The 21,692-nt window shown below is 43.8% G+C and overlaps 1 protein-coding gene across 21 annotated transcripts in view; it reads left to right on the top strand.

Annotated features, from left to right (window-relative positions):
• Nucleotides 1-4,542: 4,542 nt before the first annotated feature.
• Nucleotides 4,543-21,692, top strand: part of REPS2 (RALBP1 associated Eps domain containing 2) — a 155,864-nt gene continuing 138,714 nt past the window's right edge. For 8 of the 21 annotated variants that reach the window (XM_075060308.1, XM_075060241.1, XM_075060246.1 and 5 more), the window contains exon 1: nt 4,578-4,915. In XM_075060308.1, the coding sequence (XP_074916409.1) occupies nt 4,706-4,915 (210 nt within the window). In that variant the 5' untranslated portion in view covers nt 4,578-4,705. Of the gene's footprint in view, nt 4,916-5,236; nt 5,468-21,692 lie in introns of those variants that run through there. The other 13 variants (XM_075060287.1, XM_075060277.1, XM_075060255.1 and 10 more) reach the window with 3 other exon arrangements.

Genomic DNA, 21,692 nt, shown 5'->3' with positions numbered 1-21,692 from the left:
ATCAATTATGTGGTGCAGGCTTCTGCCACCAGGCCCCATCGCCAAGCTGCTGCAGGCCCTTCAGCTGCAGAGGACAGCAACGATGAACCCCAACTGAGAAGACTCTCTGAGAGGATTCCAGGGGAACTCACAGGGAAACCAGAGGCATCAGCAGCGGAACTGAAGCCAGAATAAGAAGTGGCCCAGGGAGCAGGCTTGGGGTGCCCACCCGCAGGCTCTATATTTTGAATTATTGTTTTATTGAGCCTTGGGTTGGAACCTATCCCCGGGCAATGCAGCCGCAGACTCCTGCCACTAGTGACATAGCCAGAGTATTGCTACTAGGTGGTACTGCCAGGCATGGACACCAACCCTCCCCCTGCCCTGCAACACAGTTCCTCTCCTTAGAAGTATGACTTACGTTCTTTGTTCCTAGGTTTATGACCTAGTATTTGACTGTGTTAAAATGTATGTTGTTTAAATGACCTCACATTACCAAACAATCCACGTTGTTCTGTATAACTATGGTCCTTTGTTGTCAGATTTTATTTTATTTTTCACAGGACAAGAACAAAAAGAGGTGAAAATTGGTGGAAAAAACTATTATTTTTTCTGGGTAAATATTGGGGTTTATTTTGTGGACGGAAGGACGGGGGGAAAAGTATTGAGTAGATTAACACTTCGATGAATGGAATTGCAGAACTAAAACAGAACTCAAAACATAATGCCACCTCTGAGTTTAAGAAAACAATACATCTCTAATCCCCAAATAAAACTTTTCATTTGAATAAAGTTTACTGCTGCAGACTTAGAACTATTAACCTATAAATATTTATCTTTAATAATTGCGCCACACCATCTGAGTGCACAGACTCAATGTCATCCTTTTCTCCTGTTTTTTTTTAAAACCTTTGAATATTTCCTAGTGTTGTGAAACGTATTCTGATACAGATTTTCGTTTTCTTCCCATTTTAGTGTGTCCGATGTTTAAATTGTTATCTGCGAACAGCTTGAAATGTATATGCAGTGGGTGTGAGATTCATCAGTATGTTTAGATGCACATGCACTTCAGAGCTTGTGTGATTGCCTGTTTGTTTATTGTGTGTATCTTCTAAACTAATACATAGCCTTCATCAGGGAGCTTTACATATACACACAGGCTAACATATTATCATAATACATATATCTCATCCAATCTATTGTATTTTCCTAATAAAACAATTTTTATATATATTTGAATGATACAAAAGTAGGGTGAAAATTGGGGGAACAAATAATACTTTTTGTAAAACCTGGGATTTTTTCTGTCAAAATTGGTTTAAACTGAAAATGAAAGGACTTACGTACAAATAACCTGTCTCCATTATTATTTACCGTTCCACAAAGTATCACCTCTCTCTCTATACCCACACATGTATTTACTCAGCCTCACCCAACAGCTCTATTTACATCATGCTTCCCCATCTTTCCCTCCACACCCCTAGTTCACCCCACACTCAGCTTTTAAATGTTAACCAGTGTTTAAAAGTTGAATTTGGTAGGGGAATATTGGGACATGGTGGGTATCAAACGTGAGTGGAAGAAACATAAAGGGAAACTGGGACTGGGGGTGAGGGCAGAAGGAACATGGGAGCAATGTAAGAGGAATGTCGAAGTAGAAGTCTACAATAGGTCTTTGAGATGATACTATATATCAGCTTTGATAGCTATCCAAGTCACAACCAATATCAATGTTGATACAGACATCTTAAACAAATGGGAAATTCCACTAAACAAAACAAATTTTTAATAAAAACCTGTTAAGTTTGCTCAGGTGCATATTCCACCAACACAACCATATAAGAGCCAGGAAATTACTAGTTAACTCCTCCTTGCAATCTATGATTTCATCTTTTACAACATATTACCTCCATACCCACATCCCCCATTCATACCACACAGGTCTCCTCCCTCCACCTCTGCGCAAAACATGCAATCTTCTATTCTATATAGGTTTATACTGTGCTAATCGGCACTGTATCTGATCACCTTCCAGTCGTCCATTAAGTGATATGACTAATATATATCATGTGTCTCTTCTCTTATCATCTCCCCCAGGCAGAGGTGTGGGCAGTGAAGTGTTTTGTTTTGAAAGTTTTTAAATGTTATGCACATGCGCATGCACACACACACACATTTCTAGATATTTGTGTGAGAGAAAGCAAGGTCAAAGAAATGTGCCTTGCACTTGGAGCAGAAGGTGGAGAAGTTTGTGATAATCTGTGGTTATGGGAATTCATTCCACAGTCTTGGACTAGCCTCTGAGAAAACTCTGTATCCTGCCTAGGCAAGCTTTACTTATTGTAGAAAGTTCTATGTGGCAGAGAAGCAAAAATGTTGGCCCTAGACTTCATTTCATAGCTTTAGTTGAGCTTTGATTCCCTCAGCCCAAGGCCACTGAATGCCTTGAAGATAAGGGCCAAGACCTTGAACTTGGATTTGATATTCTCTGGGTATGGAAAGCCAGTATAGAGTGTGGAGGACAAGTCTGGTGTGCTCATGGTGGTAGCCAGTACTGCTGAGTAGATGTACTGCAGAGTTCTGTACTAGAATCATAGCGTTTGAGAGGGACTTTGAGAAGTCATTAAGTCCAGCCTCCTGTGCTGAGGCAGGACCAAGTAAACTAGTTAATGATTCCTGAACACTGAAGGCTTCTTTCCCAGGAATATTGCATTACTGTAGTAATGCAGCCAAGAGATGCTGAGGTATGAATAACAGAGGCCAAGTAATCATTCATCAGATGGGATGGTGTTTCCTAGCTCAGTGGTTCTCAACCAGGGGGCTATGAGCCAGTTTAAGGGGGTTCACAAACCCAGCATCCCCTATGGGCAGAGTTGGGGGGAGACATGGGAGGTGTTGCTGTCGCCCCCAAACTGCAGTGCCTTGCCCTTGGGATTGCCCCACTCTGGTTAGCACTTAGGTCCTCCTCCCTGGCCATGTCAGAGTCAGGAAGCCAGTGCAGGGCAGCTGCTGCTCTGGCTGGTGCCAGGGAGAGGGCAGCTGCTGTGGCATTACCCCACTCCCATCCTGTCTCCTCCTCCTGCTGCTGGTCCTCAGGGCTGCGGCTGCTCCTCAGCTCCCAGCCCCCTTTGACTGCTCATGCAACTGCTAAGAAATGATTAGGCAGGGGGACCTGGCTTCAGGGCTGGCACTCAGGGAGCAGCAACCCTCCCAGCACACAGCTCCTAGCTACCCTTCTCCCGGCACCCTGACCTACATCCCTGCCTGCACTCTGAGCTACCCCCTGCCTGCACACAGCCTTTAGCTACCCCTCCCTGCACCCTGAGCTACATCCTACCTGCACACAGCCCCTAGCTATCCCCTACCTGCATGATGACCTACGCTCCTGCCTGCACACAGACTCTACCTCCCTCCGTCCCTGAACCCTGAGCTACACTCCTCACAGTGCACAGCTCCTAACTGCCCCCTCCCTGCACCCTGAGCAGTTTTCAGACTTTTTGAACTGATCCCCCACTTTGAATTATAATGTTTGGTTGCACCCCCTCCATCTAGACAGGCTGGGTGGCCTGCGGAGGTGAATTTGGAGTGGAGATGGCACTCCCTCCCCAGGTCCCGCCATGTGTGCGGAGCAGATATGAGCCCTGCCCCTCCAAAAGAGAAGTCAAACGACACCTAAATCTGAGGGCCTACCTCCCACCCAGTGGCAAAAGCCTGAAGCCCTGGCAACCCACAGGGCTAAAGTCCTAGCCCTCCACCCCTGCTCACTGGCTGAAGCCTAGAGCCCTGAGGCCCTGCCTCCACTGGGCCCTGGAGTTTTTATAGCACGTTGGGGGACGGGGTTTCAGGAAGAAAAAGGCTGAGAACCCCTGTCCTAGCCAACTTGAGATGGCAGAAAGTGTTATTCATGGATACGGCTATGTGAGAGCTTACCATCAGCATGGAAGCTGGGAGCACTCCTAAACTACACACTGAATTGATCAGCTGTACAGTGCGGATAATGGCACTTCCCTACCTAAGAGGAGTGCTGTGGGGATAACCACATTGAAGCCTGGCAGGCCCTCAGACACTCCATCAAAGGGGGGGCAGGTAAGCACCCCACAGCTAGACAGCCAGGCCCTCAGTCACTAAAGAGATCCTGAACCTTTCTGACAATGCAAAGGGGGGGAGCTAAGAATATAGGGACTAGGATCAGGTGGTTCCAGCCTGTATCAGACACAAAAGGCTGCCCCCTTAGCTCTGACCCGGGAACCCTTCACTGACCCCAGTCTTTCCCGAGGGACCGGAATAGCTTGTGCAAAGCTCCCCAAACCTCTCTAGGCCGGCAGAGCCTTTTCCCTCCGGGGGTCGCCTTCCCCGCAGCGCTAGGGCCGCTTCTGCCCCGCTCGGGGTGCTCAATCCGGCGCCCTCTCCCCTCCCCGCGCCTCGGCGGGTTCCCGCTGGCCAGCCCCAGCAGTGGCACTGCGGGCTCCGCGGCGGGCCGGCTGGGCACGTCCCGCTCTACGCCTGCGGGGGCCGCTGGCGGGCGCGGGCTAAGCCGCTGTCTGGCTGCTGCCTGCGACAGGCGGGGAGGGAGGGAAGGTGCTGACTGAGCTGCTCGCCGGCCGGCCGGAGCACTGCAGAGCCGCACAGCGGAGGCGGGGGAACGGGGACAGCACCTTCCTCCTTTGCAGCGCCGCCTCCTCGCTCCCCGCAGCTCCGCACTCCGGCCGCCCGTCTCCCCCGCCCCATGGAGCAGGGACCCGGGGGGGCAGCCGCGGGGGGAGCGGGGCTCCTCCTGCCCCTCAGCGACACGGAGCAGCAGCGCTACTCCGAGCTCTTCTCACTCTGCTGCTCGCCCGCGCCAGAGGGGGGCTCGGCGCCAGCCCCAGCCGCCGGGGGGAGCAAAGTGGGCGACTTGTTCAGGGCATCGCAGCTCCCTGTGGACACGCTGCACCAGGTGGGTGAACCGGAGGGCGGGGGCGCCCGGCTGGTTTGCTTGCACCCCTTCTGCCCCACGGGGGCGGGCACTTGGGTTCCCCAGCCCTTGTGCCCCACTAAAGGGGAAGGGTTGGCGGGAGGGAGGAGGATATATTTCCATCTCGGCTGAATCTCCTGCCCTGGCTTAGCCTGCTTGGGAATTGGGGGGTGTATCAGCTGCACCCTGGGGAGAAAGTTTCCTCTGCCTTTTGTTCTGGTTTATTTGTGTCACTCACGCGCTCTTCTCTCTCTCCACCCCCCGCGACCCACTCCTTATACTGTGTTTTAATACGGAGTAGATAAGCTCGTGGGTTTAAGCAGACAAGTGACACCTCTCGAGAAAGTTGGAAAAATATGTGTAGAACTTCCCTGGGCTGTGCATTAAAATCCTGTCACAGGGTGAAACTGTCTGGAGTGTTGGATTTGGGATTTTAGTTGTGTGACAAAAAAACGAAACTTTTTTTATCGTGATCTTTGTCCTTTAAAAAAGAAAGAAAGAAAAGAGGATTTACATTTTTGATGAGTATTGTTGGTCAGGCCGTATGCTGTGTGTTATTGCTTTTAAAAAAATGTTTAGGTTCTGAATTTAGCTATCTAGAAAAGTTGTATGCCATTGAATCCATATGTGCTGTTTAACCAGCTAATGTATAATGCATTGTAAGTGCTAAGTATTCTGAATATTTATTATTTATCAGAAATTTTTAACTAGAATGGGGTATTTGGTAACTTTAGCTAGTTTCACCCCTCTTCCTTTAGACTACTGAAAGAGTAGAGAGTCTGAAACAAATGAGTATCCCACTAACTGTTGAAGGTATATAGTCAGCTGAAGACTGTTTATTGTTTGCTATGTAATTCTCTGCTACTACCAGCTCTAAAAATATTGTAGCAAAAAACTTGGCACTGTCACAATTGTACATAGCATTTTTTGAGACTGCTTTGTATTTGAAATGTGTTTTTTTTTTTTTTTTTTTTTTTTGCAAACACAAATGTGTACTAGCTTTTTTAAAATCTGCCCTAAACTGTCTTGTAATATTGGGATAGTTGTTCAGTAGCTGCTGTTTCATGCTCTAGGTGTTTACATATTAGTAGTGGGTGGTGTGAGCCCTGTGTATTGTTTGCACATGAGTGTGCATGAACAGTTATTCGGGATCCCTTGGGATGAATGCAAGATTATTTGTTATCCTTTGGAGGTATATATGCAATATTATTTATTTTTACATAGGCTATGACTTTAAGTATTATCATAAATTTCATTAGACATACTCCTAGATCAACTTTGATTACCAAAATAAATATAATAAAAATGTTGTGCATTTCCAGGTTTATGAATCATACTGAGTATATTTTATTCTGAGACTGTCACAAAAAATCTTAACAGTACAACATTTAAAATGTAGGTAAATACAAAGAGTAGACAATTATGTATGCTTACAAATGATGAAATTACCTTATGTATAGTAAGCAGGTCTTAATACTTCTTTTCCACCTGCGGAATAGTAATTTTGATTAACTCAGTCTAGTAGCACACTCCGGTTAGAATAAATTAAACCTAGGAAGAAAAACACCAAACTTCTATTTTGTTGTCAGGAATTTAAGACATGCTGTTATTCAGGAATCCTTGTTCTATATCAAACAGAAACAAATAATGTCAAGACTAAGTTGACAAACAGGTATATCTGGTTATGGCCTGCAGGGACTAAACTGTGTCGTTTCCCTGGAAACAGTCAGGCCTTCTCTTAATGAGCATTTAATTTGGATTTACATAATGTCCAGGAGATTCTGAACTACAATAGGGGAAGTTGCTTCCATGACCAGATGCCCTCCACTGTTCCAGATGCTGCTTACTTAATAATATCCAGAGAAAAAATGTTGCCAGTCACTTGTAGTACCACTGTTGGGAATCATGTCTACTTTACTCACTCATGGTGGTATGTAGAGTACATACACTGGATGCCCCCCCTGGTATGGGTATAAACAGCAGTGTAGAGGGTGAGACACTGCTTAGGTAAGGAGGGTACAGACATGCCAGAACCTTAGGGTGCATACCCTACATGGCTCTCTATGCATCCAAGCAGTGCCTCCCCCATCTACACTGATGGTTTTTAGCAGTGTTGTCTCCTGCTGCCTTCCCACTGCGGGAACTTTCTCCACTGCCAGAGCCTTTTACTGCCATGTGTAGCTACTCATTGCAGCGTGGACGCAGCCTGCGTTTTGCTACAGTGTGTAGCTACAAGTATCCTACACACTGCCACATGTGTAGACAAGGACAAAGTGTGTTTGGACTGCCATGATTCAGTGGGGCTCCTTATGAATGCTTGCAGGAATTCACCCACCTGGATCTAATTGCAGGGTTTGAGCCTTAAATTTACTAACATTTGGGAAAGAGGAAAAAGAATTTCAAACAAGAAAGAATGCTTAAGGAACTTATTTTTAAAAGGAAAACTGGATTGATAATCTTGAAGTTACTTATATAAATCAAATCTATTAGAGATTTTTCTTAATACACTTTTATTCCATAGCTCTTATTTTAGCATAGTATATTAGCACTGTATCATTTGAGTGTGATTTCTTATAGTATTGCATGCATTTTCTTGCTCTGGGATGTGACTTTAGCTGGCAACGTTTTGTGATTTTTACTTGTTTATTTTAGAATTCCTTCCAGGTCCTTATGATGTACAGAGAGGTTTATTCATAAACTGGTTTATAATTGACTTCACTAGTACTACTTGTTTGAGTAAACTTGCATCCTGCAACTGGATCCACAGAAGCAAACCCCTGCACACTTGCCCTGCCCCAGTGACTTCAGTGAGGCATCCATACAAGTGAACCCTTGTGCCTGAATGGGTCCAGTAGCAGAATCTAGCCCTTTGTGCTTGCAGGACGAAACCCTAAATTAGCAGACTGTTATAACTACAGGCTTTGTAAGAGTTGTTCATGTGACCATATTTATAATAATTGAGGCAGGCTTTATCATCAGTGTCTCAAAGTTTTCCATAGAGATGGACTTTCTGGGGAGTTTATGAAGATGGATCAAAAATAAGAGTAACCAGAACTTCATAAAAAAGAGAACTGAAAAAGTAAAATTGCTTTCTGTGTCACATTCAGATAAAAATAATGAGTTAAGTCAAATTCTGTCTTTCTAGATCATCTGTAGTAACAAGAGCATCTTCATTAATTTACAAAATCAAAATATGATCAACCCCAAACTACAGTTTTGTAAGTTTTTTCACAACACTGAATTTCTTAATTGGCTATGGATCAAAGCTTAACTATAGTATATCATGTTTTAAAATCTAGTTTCTCAGAGATTTTGACCTCAGGTTTTATTTACAGTTAATGAAAATAAAGAAATTCTGAAGTCCAGAGTCTTACACAAAACATTACTTCAGTCCTCTAATTTTACTCTGAATTCCCTCTGTTGGCCATGCTAGCCACCACCCCCATCAAAGGTGTTAGCTAACATGTTGAAACTCCAGGGGGAAAAAAAATCTAACAAAGAAAAAGTTTGGAAAGTTGTTGCAAGAAAAATATTATAGTTGGTTTTCTGTATTATTTTTTACTTTGCATGCTTTAAGAATGATAAAAACAATTTGATCAGTTTTTATCCACAGAGAATATAATGCTGGAAACATAATATAAAGCAGTGGTGTATAATATGTGGTTGCCAGTGATAAAGGTTGCACCCATTTTAGGAAGAGATGGCTTGCTTGTGTTAATAGATAACTCGTTTGTTTTGAAATAGTTGTTTGACAACAGGGCTTTTACTTTTTTTATTTAAAGGACGTTTTCGTGTTTAGTATGCAAGCTTTTATGCTGCCTAGTAGTACTGGTTGACATTGCCATGTAGGAGACATAGACTGAAATCCTATGCTCCAGTTCTGGATTACAGTTAAACTGAGCTCTGCATAGGCCAGAAGGAGAAGGCGCTTTATGTAATGTTTGTGTGCCTCAGATTCTGTAAACAGATAGACCTTCCTCCTGCCCCCTGGGCTTCTACAATAAAACAAAATTAACAGTTAATTATAAAAAATAATGTAGTTTCTCAGGGCTGTACAGATAGGGAATGGAGAAGTCTCCATTTTGAGCTAGAGTAGCTGTAGGGATTGCTCTAATTTATATTGTACTGCTATGGCAACCTCAGGAAGCATCAGGTAGTTCATAATAGCTAGAAGGCAGTATGTCCCGGCCTGCTTCCTTCTCTCTCCTCTCAGGAGGCCACTATGCGGTGTGGACTGTGGAGACACTCAGCATTAGAGCCATTTTGATAATTCTATACCATTTAGAAATCTTCCTTATGCTGGAGGTATATTCCATGGGTTTGGTTTAAAATGGTTTTGTGGCTTCTTTTGCCCATAGAGCTGGCATACAGGGGCCACAGCGGAGACTAGATCATGTGCCCTAATCTCTTGTCCCTAAATTGTTGGCCTTCTGGGGTTTGTAGTTGTGGAAAAAGTATGATAATTCTTTGAGGAGGCAGGGAGCCATTACTTTTCTGGTTGATCACAGCATAACATTTTGAGCTTGAAGGGAAGTTTCTAACTTTCTTTCTTGCTTGTAGTGTTATGGCTTGTGTAACAGGAGAAAAAAAGAGGTAGGGATGTTGTCCACAGAAATCCATCAGTTAATGTAGATGAAGTAAATTGATATTGTCAGAGAGTGAAATGTTAAGAGGAAATGCTGGGAAAAAATGAATTGCTAACAAAACAAACATGCAGTCTCATTAGAATCATCTACAATACTGGGGAAATTGTTAGTCAGTTTTGGGAATTATACCAGTAAGCCTCACTTCAGTAGTAGAAGAGTAGTTGAAATTAGGATAAAAATAGAATTATAAATCACCTAGATGAACAAGATATAAGAGGGAGAAACCAGCATGGTAAACTATGTACTCATTCCTCTATCTTTTACTAGAAATCCTTGAATGTGCTCACAACATTTGCATAAAGGAGACTACTGACATTATTTATGTAGAGTTTCAAAAAGTCTTAGATAAAATCTCTCGCAGGAGGCTTTTAACATAACATTGTAAATTGTCTGGTGCCCCTAAGGTTTGTACTAGGACCCGTGTTCGTTTGTTTGTGGTGTTTGTTATCTGGAAAAGGAGGAGGACAGTGAAGTGACAGAATTTATTTAGGTTAACCAGGACTAGATGAAACTGAACAGCATCAGACAGATCTAACAAAGCGAAGTGAATGGGCAGCACAATGGCAAGAAATTCAGTGTTTACAAATACAAAGTAACGTACACTGGAAGGAATAGTTAGTGCTACACATGCACATTACTGAGCTCTAATTTAATTGGGGAAATATTGTGTGCAACTCCCTGAAACATTTACTCCGTGTGTAGGTCCAAAAAAGTAAATAGATTGTTAGGATTAAATGGTATGTTCATTTCTGGTCATCCTGTCTCAAAAAAATAGAAGGTCTCCAGCAACTGGTGACAAATGATAAGAGGCAGAGAGACACTCCTGCATAAGGAGAGGTTAAAAAAAAACTAGAACTGCTTAACATAGAGAAGAGAGAGGGTTATACAAAATAATGAATGGTAACTTATCTAGGCTCTCCTGCTTGTCCTTTCTCATAATACAAAACCAAGGGGATATAAATGAAACTAAAAGGAAGTAAATTTAAACCTCATAAAAGTAAATTATTAATTGTGGAACTCATTCTCACGAGATATCAATGAGGCCAAGTGCTTAGTATAACTAAAAAAGGCTTGCCATTTATATGGATATTGAGAACATCTATGATCAGGATTTTTTTTTTTTTGAAAATGTGGAGGGGTTGAGAGAGAAATCCTCATGCTTCATAGACGTGCAGGAGTGGAAGGGACCTCAAGAGGTCTTTTGTCCAGTCCCTTGCACTCAAGGCAGGACTAAGTATTATCTAGTCTAGTGGTTCTCAAACTAGGGCCGCCGCTTGTTCAAGGTAAGCCCCTGGAAGGCTGGGCCGATTTGTTTACCTGCCACGTCTGCAAGTTTGGCTGATCGCGGCTCCCACTGCCTGCAGTTCGCCGCTCCAGGCTAATGGGGGCTGCAGGAAGGGCGGCCAGCATGTCCCTCGGCCCATGCCGCTTCCTGCAGCCCCCATTGGCTTGGAGCGGTGAACCGCGGCCAGTGGGAGTGGCAATCGGCCGAACCTGCAGACGCGGCAGGTAAACAAATTGGCCCAGCCCACCAGGGGCTTACCTTGAACAAGCGGTGGCCCTAGTTTTGAGAACCACTGATCTAGACCATCCCTGACAGGTGTTTGTCTAACCTGGTCTTACAAATATCTAATGATAGAGATTCTACTACCTTCCTAGGCAATTTATTCTAGTGGTTAACTGTCCTGACACGAAGTTTTTCCTAATGTCCAACCTAAACCGCTCTTGCTGCAATTTAAGTCCATTGCTTCTTGCCCTATCCTCAGAGATTAAGAAGAACAATTTTTCTCCCTCCTCCTTATAACAATCTTTTATGTAGTTGAAAACTGTTATCATGTTCCCCCTCAGTTTTATCTTCTCCAGACTAAACAAACCCATTTTTTTCAATCTTTATTCATAAGTCATGTTTTCTAGATTTCTAGTAATTTTTGTTGCCCTTCTCTGGACTTTCACCAATTTGTCCACATCTTCCTGGAATGTGGCGCCCAGAATTAGACACAATACTCCAGCTGAGACCTAATCAGCATGGAGTAGAGTGGAAGAATTACTTCGTGTGTCTTGCATGCAAACTTAGGTTGCTAATACATCCCAGAATGATGTTTTCTTTTTTTTGCAACAGTGTTACACTGTTGACTCATATTTTGCATGTGTTCCCCTATGACCCCCAGATCCCTGGCCTTAGTACTCTTTCCTAGGTAGTCTAGAGTGACCAGACGAGAGGGAGAAAATATCGGGACACATGGAGCGGGGGGCACGTCCGCTGGTGGATCAAAAACAAAACCAAACCAAACCCCAGTGCTGCCGGCGGAGCGAAATATCAGGACAAATTGTGTCCTGACTTTATCGTTACGTCTTGTCACCCTAAGATAGTCATTTCCCATTTTGTATGTGAACAACTGATTGTTACTTCCTAAGTGGAGTACTTTGCATTTTTCCGTATTGCATTTCATCCTATTTACTTCAGACCAGTTCTCCAGTTTGAGGGCAAAAGCCAACCACTAATTGATAAAGGAACTACCTTCCAAACCATTATCTGTGGAATATTCCATCATTGTCCACTGTGGGGTTTCTTGCATCTTCCTCTGAAGTACCTGGTTCTGGGCACTATTGGAAACAGGAGACTAGGCTAGTTAGACTGCTGTTCTGATTTGGAAGGACAGTTTCCTTTTTGAGAAAAGTTGAATAGTGTATTTTTCTGAAGGTGTAGACATAAGCAGTAGATCTTCCAAAGTGTAAATAATAATATTTCATCAGGTTTATGTTCCCTGAGTGAATTGAAATATTGATACTACACATATTAATTGCTGCATAAGAGGTGGCTGTTATGACTGTTTTGCAGCATTTCTTTCTTTCCAGTCTGTCAAGTGTGATCTGATTTTAAAAGTACTGCAACCTAGCAGTGAGTACAGCATCTGCTGTACCATTGCATGATGAGAAATTCATTTAGTTAGACAATTAAAGAGTTTGTATTTGCATGGTGTATTTTATGTAGCATTACTCTGCGTTTCACAATGAGAAGGGGTGTTTTGGCTAGCTTTCATAATCACTATTAATTTGTTTTATTGAAGACATTGAGCAGAGAATCTGGGGGATAGGAAGATGGGAATCAAATGTTTGTAAGATTTGTAATTTCTGTAATGTGTGACTTAGAGTAGCAAGAAAGATGGGACTGACATGGGTATAGCTAGTCAGAATAGCTAGTAAGATTCACAGTACAGTCATACTGGCTACATGATATGCTTTAGTCTTACACTGTACTGTAATTTTCACTTTATATTTTATTTCTACTAAGTCGTTATGATATACAGGAAACCTTATTTGTAAACTAAACCTTTGTAAATGTATGAGAGATTTTAGAGTTAAAGACTTAAAATAGTTTACAAGCACATAGTCAATATTTTATAAAGAAAAGTGCATTCTTTCAACGTTTGAATCAACAACCTGTATTAATTTGAGCTCCACAGATTACAAATACTAGTTGTATGATGGTACTGTAGTTGCACAAATACTGCATTTTTGAGCTGGAACTGTCTTTGTATTTCTGTGTGAACAAGGTATTCAGACAAATTATATTGCTTTTCTTCTACATGCCTAGTAGGTTAATTTATCTTTATGGTGACATGTTACTATGGTAACCATGAGTTGTTTGACCACAGTGTTGTGTTAAAAACAGAAGTGTGAATAGATTAAAAAAAATCTCTAAATCGGATATTCTGGGTGAAAAATGACAGTAATTTAGTTGGTTCTTAATTTTAAACTGCAGAACTGTTAGGTACAGAGACAAGGTGGGTGAGGTAATATCATTTATTGGACCAACTTCTGTTTGTGAAAGAGACAAGTGTTGGAGCTCCACCGAACAGCTGTTAGGTGAGAAGAGTGGAATGAATGTCAGTCTTAACGTAACTTCCCAAGATAGAAAAGAATGAGAGTTGTGGCAGCAATAATGTAAGGATTATGAGATTCCTAACTGGGGAAAGTCAAAGTGGGTTTAACATTTCCTTTAAACAGATAAATGTGTCTCTCCCTTAGAGCTAAGTTTTTTCCCATTTACTTAAGCATGAGCTGAGTTTGTGCATCCATGAACAGAATTTGGCTCTAAAGTTTTCTTGGTCCTGAAAATATAACTTAGTTAACTGGCTTGGAGTAGGTGTTGAATTCTAACAATATGCATGTTGTGATGTGGGGACCTGCCTGGCTCTGTCTGCAGGAAGCGGATGCCTGTAATTTGGAGAAGGGATATTTGTCGTGAGAAATCTGTTAGTTTTGTGTGTCTGTGTAAAGTAAGCATCCTGTTTGACGTAAAACAAATGATTGCTTGCAGTGTTGTTGTAGCTGTGTTGGTCCAGGATATAAGAGACACAAGATAGGTGAGGTAATATCTTTTATTTAATCACCTTCTATTGGTGAAAGAGACAACCTCTGTGTAAGCTTGGAGACTTATCTCTTTCACCAACAGAAGTTGGTCCAATAAAAGATATTACCTCACCCACCCTGTCTCTCTCATAAAACAAGTGAGATATTTTGTGCACAGGAAGTAGAGGTGTAATACCCATTTAATGTATGGGTAGACCTAATTGTTATCATTCTGGCCTTTGGACCCTATGCCTTTCTGATATTTAAAAGAGCAATTAAGGAAGGCAGACAATAGTATACTGAGAACTTTGAGGAAAAAATACATTATTATTGCTATTCAGTCATCACCAGTGTGTTTTGCTTTGTACAAACAGAGAGAGATGCAAATCTAGATTCAAGGACGTTAGTCTAAATTAAATCTTTAGAGTTCAGATCTATAAGAGCGAGTTTCATGATGTATTCTATATAACTGGTCATTGAAAGGCCTTGATATACCGTATCTTAAACTAACATAGACATAGGGGCTATGCTTTCAGAAGGGACCAATGGTTTTGGGTACTTCAGTTTTTGGGTATCCAATATGAGATAACTTGGGGAACTGATTTGCAGAAGTTGGTAAGCATCTACTGTTTAAAAACTCTGACTCCTTAATGGTGTCTAAAGTTGGGTACTCCAAAATTGAAGCATCCAAAACCACTAGTCACTTTTTAAAATTAGGCCAATGTATTTCCATAAATAGCACTGAGATTTGGCATAACCAGGCCAATCACTTCCTACTGACTTTCCTTTCTTGGCCGGGGGGATGTCAGGGATTTAAATAGCTACTTGAGCAAAAGGGAGGCACAGATCCATTGGGATGTGCATAAGGGAACTCATATTCTTTGAGAGAAGTGGCTCTAGCGTGATTTAGAAGAGCTAAGTATTTCTGTAGCCTTTTTCATTATGTCCTAGTTATATTTATTCAGTATGTAATTGTGTAGACAACTCTGTTTGTGTACAGTGCCATGCAAACACTCTTGTGTATAATTATTCTAAAACTATTCTCTGATTTGATCAGTGGTGTTCATATTAAAGCTATTCATAGTCTGTTTCCCAGGGGAGATGATGTGTGTAAAAGTGCATTTAGTCCATAAACACCCATAAGAGGGAATGTATAAAATTTGATGTGAGCTGAGCACAAAGGATTAATTACATGCAAAGAATTTATTTGCAAAAGACTGGGCAAATTGGATTTGTGATAAAGAACAAAAATAAAGACCTGTGCTTTATCCATGAATTTGTTTTATGCTTTACTAAATGAAATATTTGGCAAATAACATAGGAAATATTTTACTGTGGTAGTATGGCAAAATGCTGTGGATGCATTATCTCATTTAAGTCTATGATTCCGTAGCGTGCTTGCTCCAATTATTTTGACATTAACTTCTTATTGTGAAGCATCTGCCATGCTCTTGGCTGTGGTATGAGTGTTGTGTTCTAGAATGAAATTGGAAAATTGTTTTCATAAGATTTGCCTTGGCGTACATGTGCTATTAGTCAGTTACTGGGTCATTAGAAAAAGACAATGGTGGTGTTTAGGTTAGTTTGACCAGAGACTAAATGGCTCAGAGACAGGCAAAGGAAGATGAAACCTTTTAGCTTGGTGTTGCTGGTCCAGCTTGAATTCAGTTTAGTACTAATTAACAGTTATTTCATGGCTAGTAAGTGGAAAATGTGTAACTGGTTGATGAACTCATTACTGTTCCTGTTTAATAGAAGCTAGCAAACACAACTGCAACAAATTCAATTCCAATTTAAAATAATACCCTAACTGCTGTCTTCAGAAAAATATCCATCTTGAGAGCTTTGCCATTGTAAATTATGTGGCTGTCATAGCACATTATTCAATCACCTACTTAAATCTCTTTTTCTCTATCTCCACAGCTTCCTCACTTCCATGAGCAATCGCCTCTTTTTTAACAGGCCACAGAAACAAACTTATTCACTTAAAATTTCCTTTCCTTACTATTTCTGTTCCAGTCACTTGAGTTTTCATTTTATATCATCCTATGATCTGTGTGACTTAGGTGGTCCTCTTCTCTTTCAGGTAATAGTAAGGACCTAGTCTTGCAAACATTACCAGATGTAGGGCATACTGCTATGACTAGTCATGATTCTAAGCTCTGTACTAGGTCAAAAATGTTTATAGGGATAGTCTGGAAGTGATGAGTCTCAAACCACTTGTGTTGTCAATAACCTCTTCAGATTCAGTTCTATGAAAATCTCTTTCTCTTTTCTCATTCCGCCACAGAAAACATTTACTAGAAAAAAACGTTTTCTTACCTAATGAGCCCCAGCTATTGGTTTCATTTAACTTTTAATGCATTATTTATTTATTTATAAACCTATTACTTGACTTCTTTGAAAGGTGCTAAATTGACAATCTTTTAGACTGAAATAATGTGTCTATCCTCTGGAAATGTTCCATATAGAAAATGGGAATACAAACTCTCCATACTACCCCTGTAATTTACCCTGTAATTTACCGCAAAGCTGATGTAGAGTGAACACTTTTCGAGACATTAGTTTAGTTTTCATTGAATCCTTGACTTTTATGCTGAAGAAGATTGTATTCATGATGTAGGTTTCATAAAATCAAGTCTATACACAACCTAGGGCAGGAATCACCAATTCACTCGCACCTAGGAGCTGCAGGGATGTGGAGCCAGGTAGGGAGCCCCTGCCAGCCACGCCAACCCTCCCCCACCCCAACAGCAGGGTCCGTGCTCCCCCCCAGCAACTATGGTGCTCCGACCGCCTCCACCAGAGCACCTGCACCCCCTGTCCAAGTTTTAGTTAGGGGTATATAGTAAAAGTTATGGACAGGTCAAAAGCGGTGAATTTTTGTTTACTGTCCATGACCTTTACTGAAAATACCCATGACTAAAATGCAGTTGTAGTCATAGTCCATGTGATTCCCATGATACAGCTTGGTCAGAGGGAGACCTTGGTGAATCATGGTAGAAATAGTCTGGCTGAGGAGTCCAGCGCACAGGAGAGAATGGGGGCATGAAGTACTCACTCCCATGAGCACTTTAATTTGATCTCAAACTAACCTGAAATGAAAAAATTCAGTTTAGTTTTCCTGAAGGAAAATTAAAAAAAAAATTGAGCAAAAAATAAATTTTCCCATGAAAAATTTAGATTTTGCTGAAATTGCATTTTCTCTTGGAATATCATTTCAGTGGAAAGTTCCAGACCAGCTCTAGTGGCTGTCATCTATCTGAAGAGGGTCTGACAGGATTCAGAGGAGCTGTAGACTTTGCATGCAAGTATGGTCTAGAAGTGAGATTGTGTATGAGCCAATGACAGTGCTGTAACATCTCTTTGCCTTGGCAAGCTTACTTCTCTCAATTGTGTTTAGTTGAGAACTTTTTGTATATACTTATTAAATTTTTTTATAGTTATAGTTCCCTTACTGTTTGAGTTAATAATAGTTCCCAGCGGGACTCAGCCTAGGTACGGGGCATGCCCTGACTGTTGCAAGAAACCCATGCCAGTCAATGATCCCCATAGAAGCTGCCTGAAGCGTCTAGGGGAAACCCACGTGGGCAACAAGAGTCACATTTGCAAGAGCTTCAGATAGCAGACTAAAGAGGAGCAGGACATTCGTCTCCGAGCTTTCCTTCTGGAGTTGGCCCTTGCACCAGCATTGCAGCCAACAAGATCAGACTGCGGCCTTGGTGCAGAGTGCGCTACCAGCACCGATCCCCATCCCCGCTAGCAGCTAAAAACAAAAAAGGCCAGGAGGGGATGTTCCCCTATGTCCGATAAAGGAAAAGAGAGAGCCAGAGGAGAGCAAAGAACTGCATGGGGCAGCTCTTCCCCTGTGGACTCCAGCTCCCACGGAGCGATTGAGCAAACTTCAAGATTCGCCCGCCACCCCAGGAAGTGGCAGAAACACTTGGCACTTGGCGGTGGCATCCATGCAAAGGGCCTTTCAAGCTGCTAAAGACATACTTTCCCTTCCAGTGTCACCCACGCCAGCCACTGGGGTGCCCCATTCGAGGCTTGGGATTCTTCCAGAGGTCCCATCAGTGCGGCACTGCTCCTCACCACAGGGGGTGTCACATCAGTGCTTACCTGAACAGTGCCACCAGCCCCAGACGTGGATCGGCTTGCCTGCCAGATTTCCCAACATGGTCCCCAGACTCTGAGCAGCGTTCCTCGGGCTCTAGGTGTTGATCGCCAGCATTATGGCGCAGACCCACAGAGGTGTGGCACCAGTCCCCAGAGCCCCGGTGCCAGGAGCTCCCAAGCTGCTCTCTCAGCTCATGGCATGGTTCTGGAGGGTTGAGATGCCGGTCCTGGGAGCCCTTTCACTGGTCGCCAGATCATCTGTATGGTTCACCGTGGGCGTATCAACAGTCTCTGATATGTCGATCTTCCTGTTCCCATTCCTGATGTATGGAGCGGCACCGCTTTCTAAACATAGGGTATTGATTTCTGGGGTACCATCGCCAATCCATCAAATGCTGTCGCTGGTTAGCAGGGGCGCGGCACTGAGAGCCATTGCCGTCATACAGGTCCTCAATGGAGGTCCGTGGTCGCAGCTGACAGGATCGGGCTAGACAGGCAGCCTCGGTACTGTCCTGGTCCCCCAGACAAGTTTACCCCTGCTTGGGCTCGAATAGCAAGGAGGAGATCCTGCCCGCAGGTGGTCAGCAACAGTCTCCCGCCTGCCACCTGACTTGGACATGGAGTCAGAGCAGGCTCCCTAGGGCCGGCCAGCCACAGCTGAGAGTCTCATAGCAGAAGCAGCGGAGTTGGCAGACCTGCCTGTACCTGCCTCCTCATCATCTTTGCCCGATGAGGTGTGTCAAAGTTAGAATCAGGACTCACAATTTGTCAGACCACTCTGTTTTATTAGCGCGGCAGTCCGCCAATAACACCCAGATAATGTGAGTGGCCATGCAAGACCCAAACAGTCTTATTTATACAGATAAAAGCATGGGAATTAGACAAAGGGACAAAGAAAGCAAAACAGTAAAATTCACCTGGGGCGCAGCATGCATATCCTACTTCCTTACTAACTCTTATCGATCTAAGGCTAATACTTCACCAATTGCCCTTAAACGGTGCAATTGTTCTATGTTAATTTCTGTATTCCTGACACCTGGATTGCAGCATTCCAACAATTTTGCTTAAAGGTACAGACAGCATTTCTTTAATCCTTTCTATTTTCACAATATAATTCATTCTACTTTCACAGGTGGTAGCAGGGCCCTCTCACTCTGTTCCCCAGGCTGTTCCCAGGCACTTTTGAAAAGGGTCGCCTCACACCTGGAGCTGGAAACCGAGGAGCTCGTGGAGCCCTCAGACTCCCTGTTCCATGTACTGAGTATAGCAGCCCCCTGCAAGGTGGCATTGCTGGTGCATGAAGGAGTGGTGAAAATTATTAAGGCCCTGTGGCAGACACTTTCCTCACTGCCCCCCATCTCCAAGTGTTCAGAAAGAAAATACTACATCCCTGCTAAGGGGTATGACTATCTTTATATCCATCCTACCCCAAGCTCACTGGTTGTGTCGGCAGCCAATGAGTGCGATTGACAGTGCCAACTGGGATCGATGCCTAAGAACAAGGCGGCAAAGAGGCTCGATCTCTTTGGTAGAAAAATGTATTCTACATCCAGCCTTCAGCTGAGAGTGGCCAACCATCAGGCCTTACTTGGCCCTTATGATTTTAACATTTGGTTGTCCATGGCCAAGTTCACAGATTCACTGCCAGAGGAATCCAGGAAGGAATTCCTGGCTATCCTCGATGAGGGCAGAGTGGTGGCCAGGGCAGCCCTCCAAGTTGCCTCAGATGTGGCAGACTCTGTGGCCTGGACCCTGGCCTTGGCCATTTCGATGAGGCGGGCATTCTGGTTGCAGTCGTCAGGCGTATTAACGGAGGTTGAACAATCCATTCAGGACCTTCCATTCGATGACCTGGCACTGTTTTCCGAACAAACGGACAGTAAATTACATGGCCTGAAAGACTCTAGTCTCTATGGCTACCTTGTGCTCTCTGGGCCTTTATATACCAGGGCTGGTTGAGGAAGCAGTTTAAGCTGCAACAGCCCTACAGGTTCAGGAGCTAACTTCAGTTGGAGCCCTTCTGCAAAAAGGACAAGGGTTGTAAGTGCTGGCAAGGCCATCAGCTGGCACCATCTGCTCACTCGAGTTCCACCCGTAACCAACTGGGTAACAAGCAGGTATTTTGAAGGTGTGCTCAAAGTCAACCTTCCAGCATGTGTCCTGGATCCTGCTCCCCTGTTATTTTCCAACCATCTGTCCCCCTTCTTCCCTGTCTGGGCTGCCATAACATCGGACTGGTGGGACCTCAGCACGGTAGCAGCCGCTTAGCCCCCTTCCTGTCCCTCTTCAGGGACCCTTCTCACAAGTATCTACTCGTTCAGGAGGCGCAGGGCCTTCTGTGTGTGGGAGCCGTGGAGGAAGTCCCACTGCATTTGAGGGGGAAGACTTTTACTCCCTCTATTTTTTGATCCCAAAAGTCAAAAGGGGTGGGGAGTCTATGTCCCATACTTGACCCATGGAGCCTCAACAAATATCTCAAGAAGTTGAAGTTCCGCATGGTCTCCTTGGCCTGGATCAGAGAGACTAGTACGCCACTCTCAATCTGAAGGATGCGTACTTTCACATATCGATATTCCAGTCTCAGACGGTTCCTACTTTTCGTAGTTGGGACTGCCTACTACCAATTCGCAGTGCTATCTTTTGGCCTGGTAATGGCGCCAAGGGTGTTTATGAAATGCATGTCAGTGGTGGTGGCGGCCTACCTCAGACATCTGGGTATACATATTTACCCGTAGCTTGACAACTGGCTCCTCAAGGGCTGGTCCAGGTACAGTGCAGCATTGAGATGCTGCAAGCCACTTGTCACACTTTGGGCCTGCTGATAAACGAACAAAAATAAACGTAAATCATGGTCGAACAGGTAGAGTTTATCGGAGCAGTATTTGACGCTACCCAAGCCAGAGCATTTCTGCCAGAGGCCAGGTTCAGGGTAATGTCAGATCTGATTACCAGTGTCACCGCACATCTGCTCACCATGGGTCACATGGCAGCATACATGTATGTTGTCCGCCATGCGAGATTCAGGCTGCGCCCCCTCCAGATGTGACTGGCGTCAGTCTACTCCCCGGCCAGACATCACTTAGACAAGGTCATCACGAGGGTTGCCTCTCTGCAGTGGTGGTCCGACCCAATGTTGGTGTTGGAAGGAGTGCCATTCGTGATCCTGTGACTCATGGTCTCCCTGATTTCGGATGTGTCTGACCCCGGTTGGGGAGCACATCTCGGTACGCTGCAGACTCAAGGGTTATGGTCTTGAGAGATCTTGTGTTGCATATAAACATCAGGGAGCTCAGGGTCATTCGTCTGGCTTGTGACGTCTTCCTTCCCCAACTGTACGGTCGGGTGGTGCAGGTGTTGATGGACAACATGGCCTCCATATTCTATGTCAATAGGCAGGGGGAGCATGTTTGTTGACTCTGTGCCAGGAGGCTCTCTATCTGTGGTACTTCTGCATTCAGCATGCAATTCACCTGGAAGCTTCGCGCTTTCCCGGTGTCTGGAACATGCTGGCAGATTGCCTCAGCAGATCCTTCTTCTCTCACAATGTCAATCAGGATATCTTCCTCCCAGTGTTCTGTCCAAAGCCTCACATGACCAACGAGGAGAGGTGGTTGCACACTCCCTAGATGTCAGGGGCACCC

Source organism: Chelonoidis abingdonii, chromosome 1 (genome assembly GCF_003597395.2).
Source record: "Chelonoidis abingdonii isolate Lonesome George chromosome 1, CheloAbing_2.0, whole genome shotgun sequence".
NCBI lineage: Eukaryota > Metazoa > Chordata > Testudines > Testudinidae > Chelonoidis > Chelonoidis abingdonii.
Note: the sequence above shows the minus strand (reverse complement) of the source record. Positions and strands in the feature narration are given on the sequence as shown.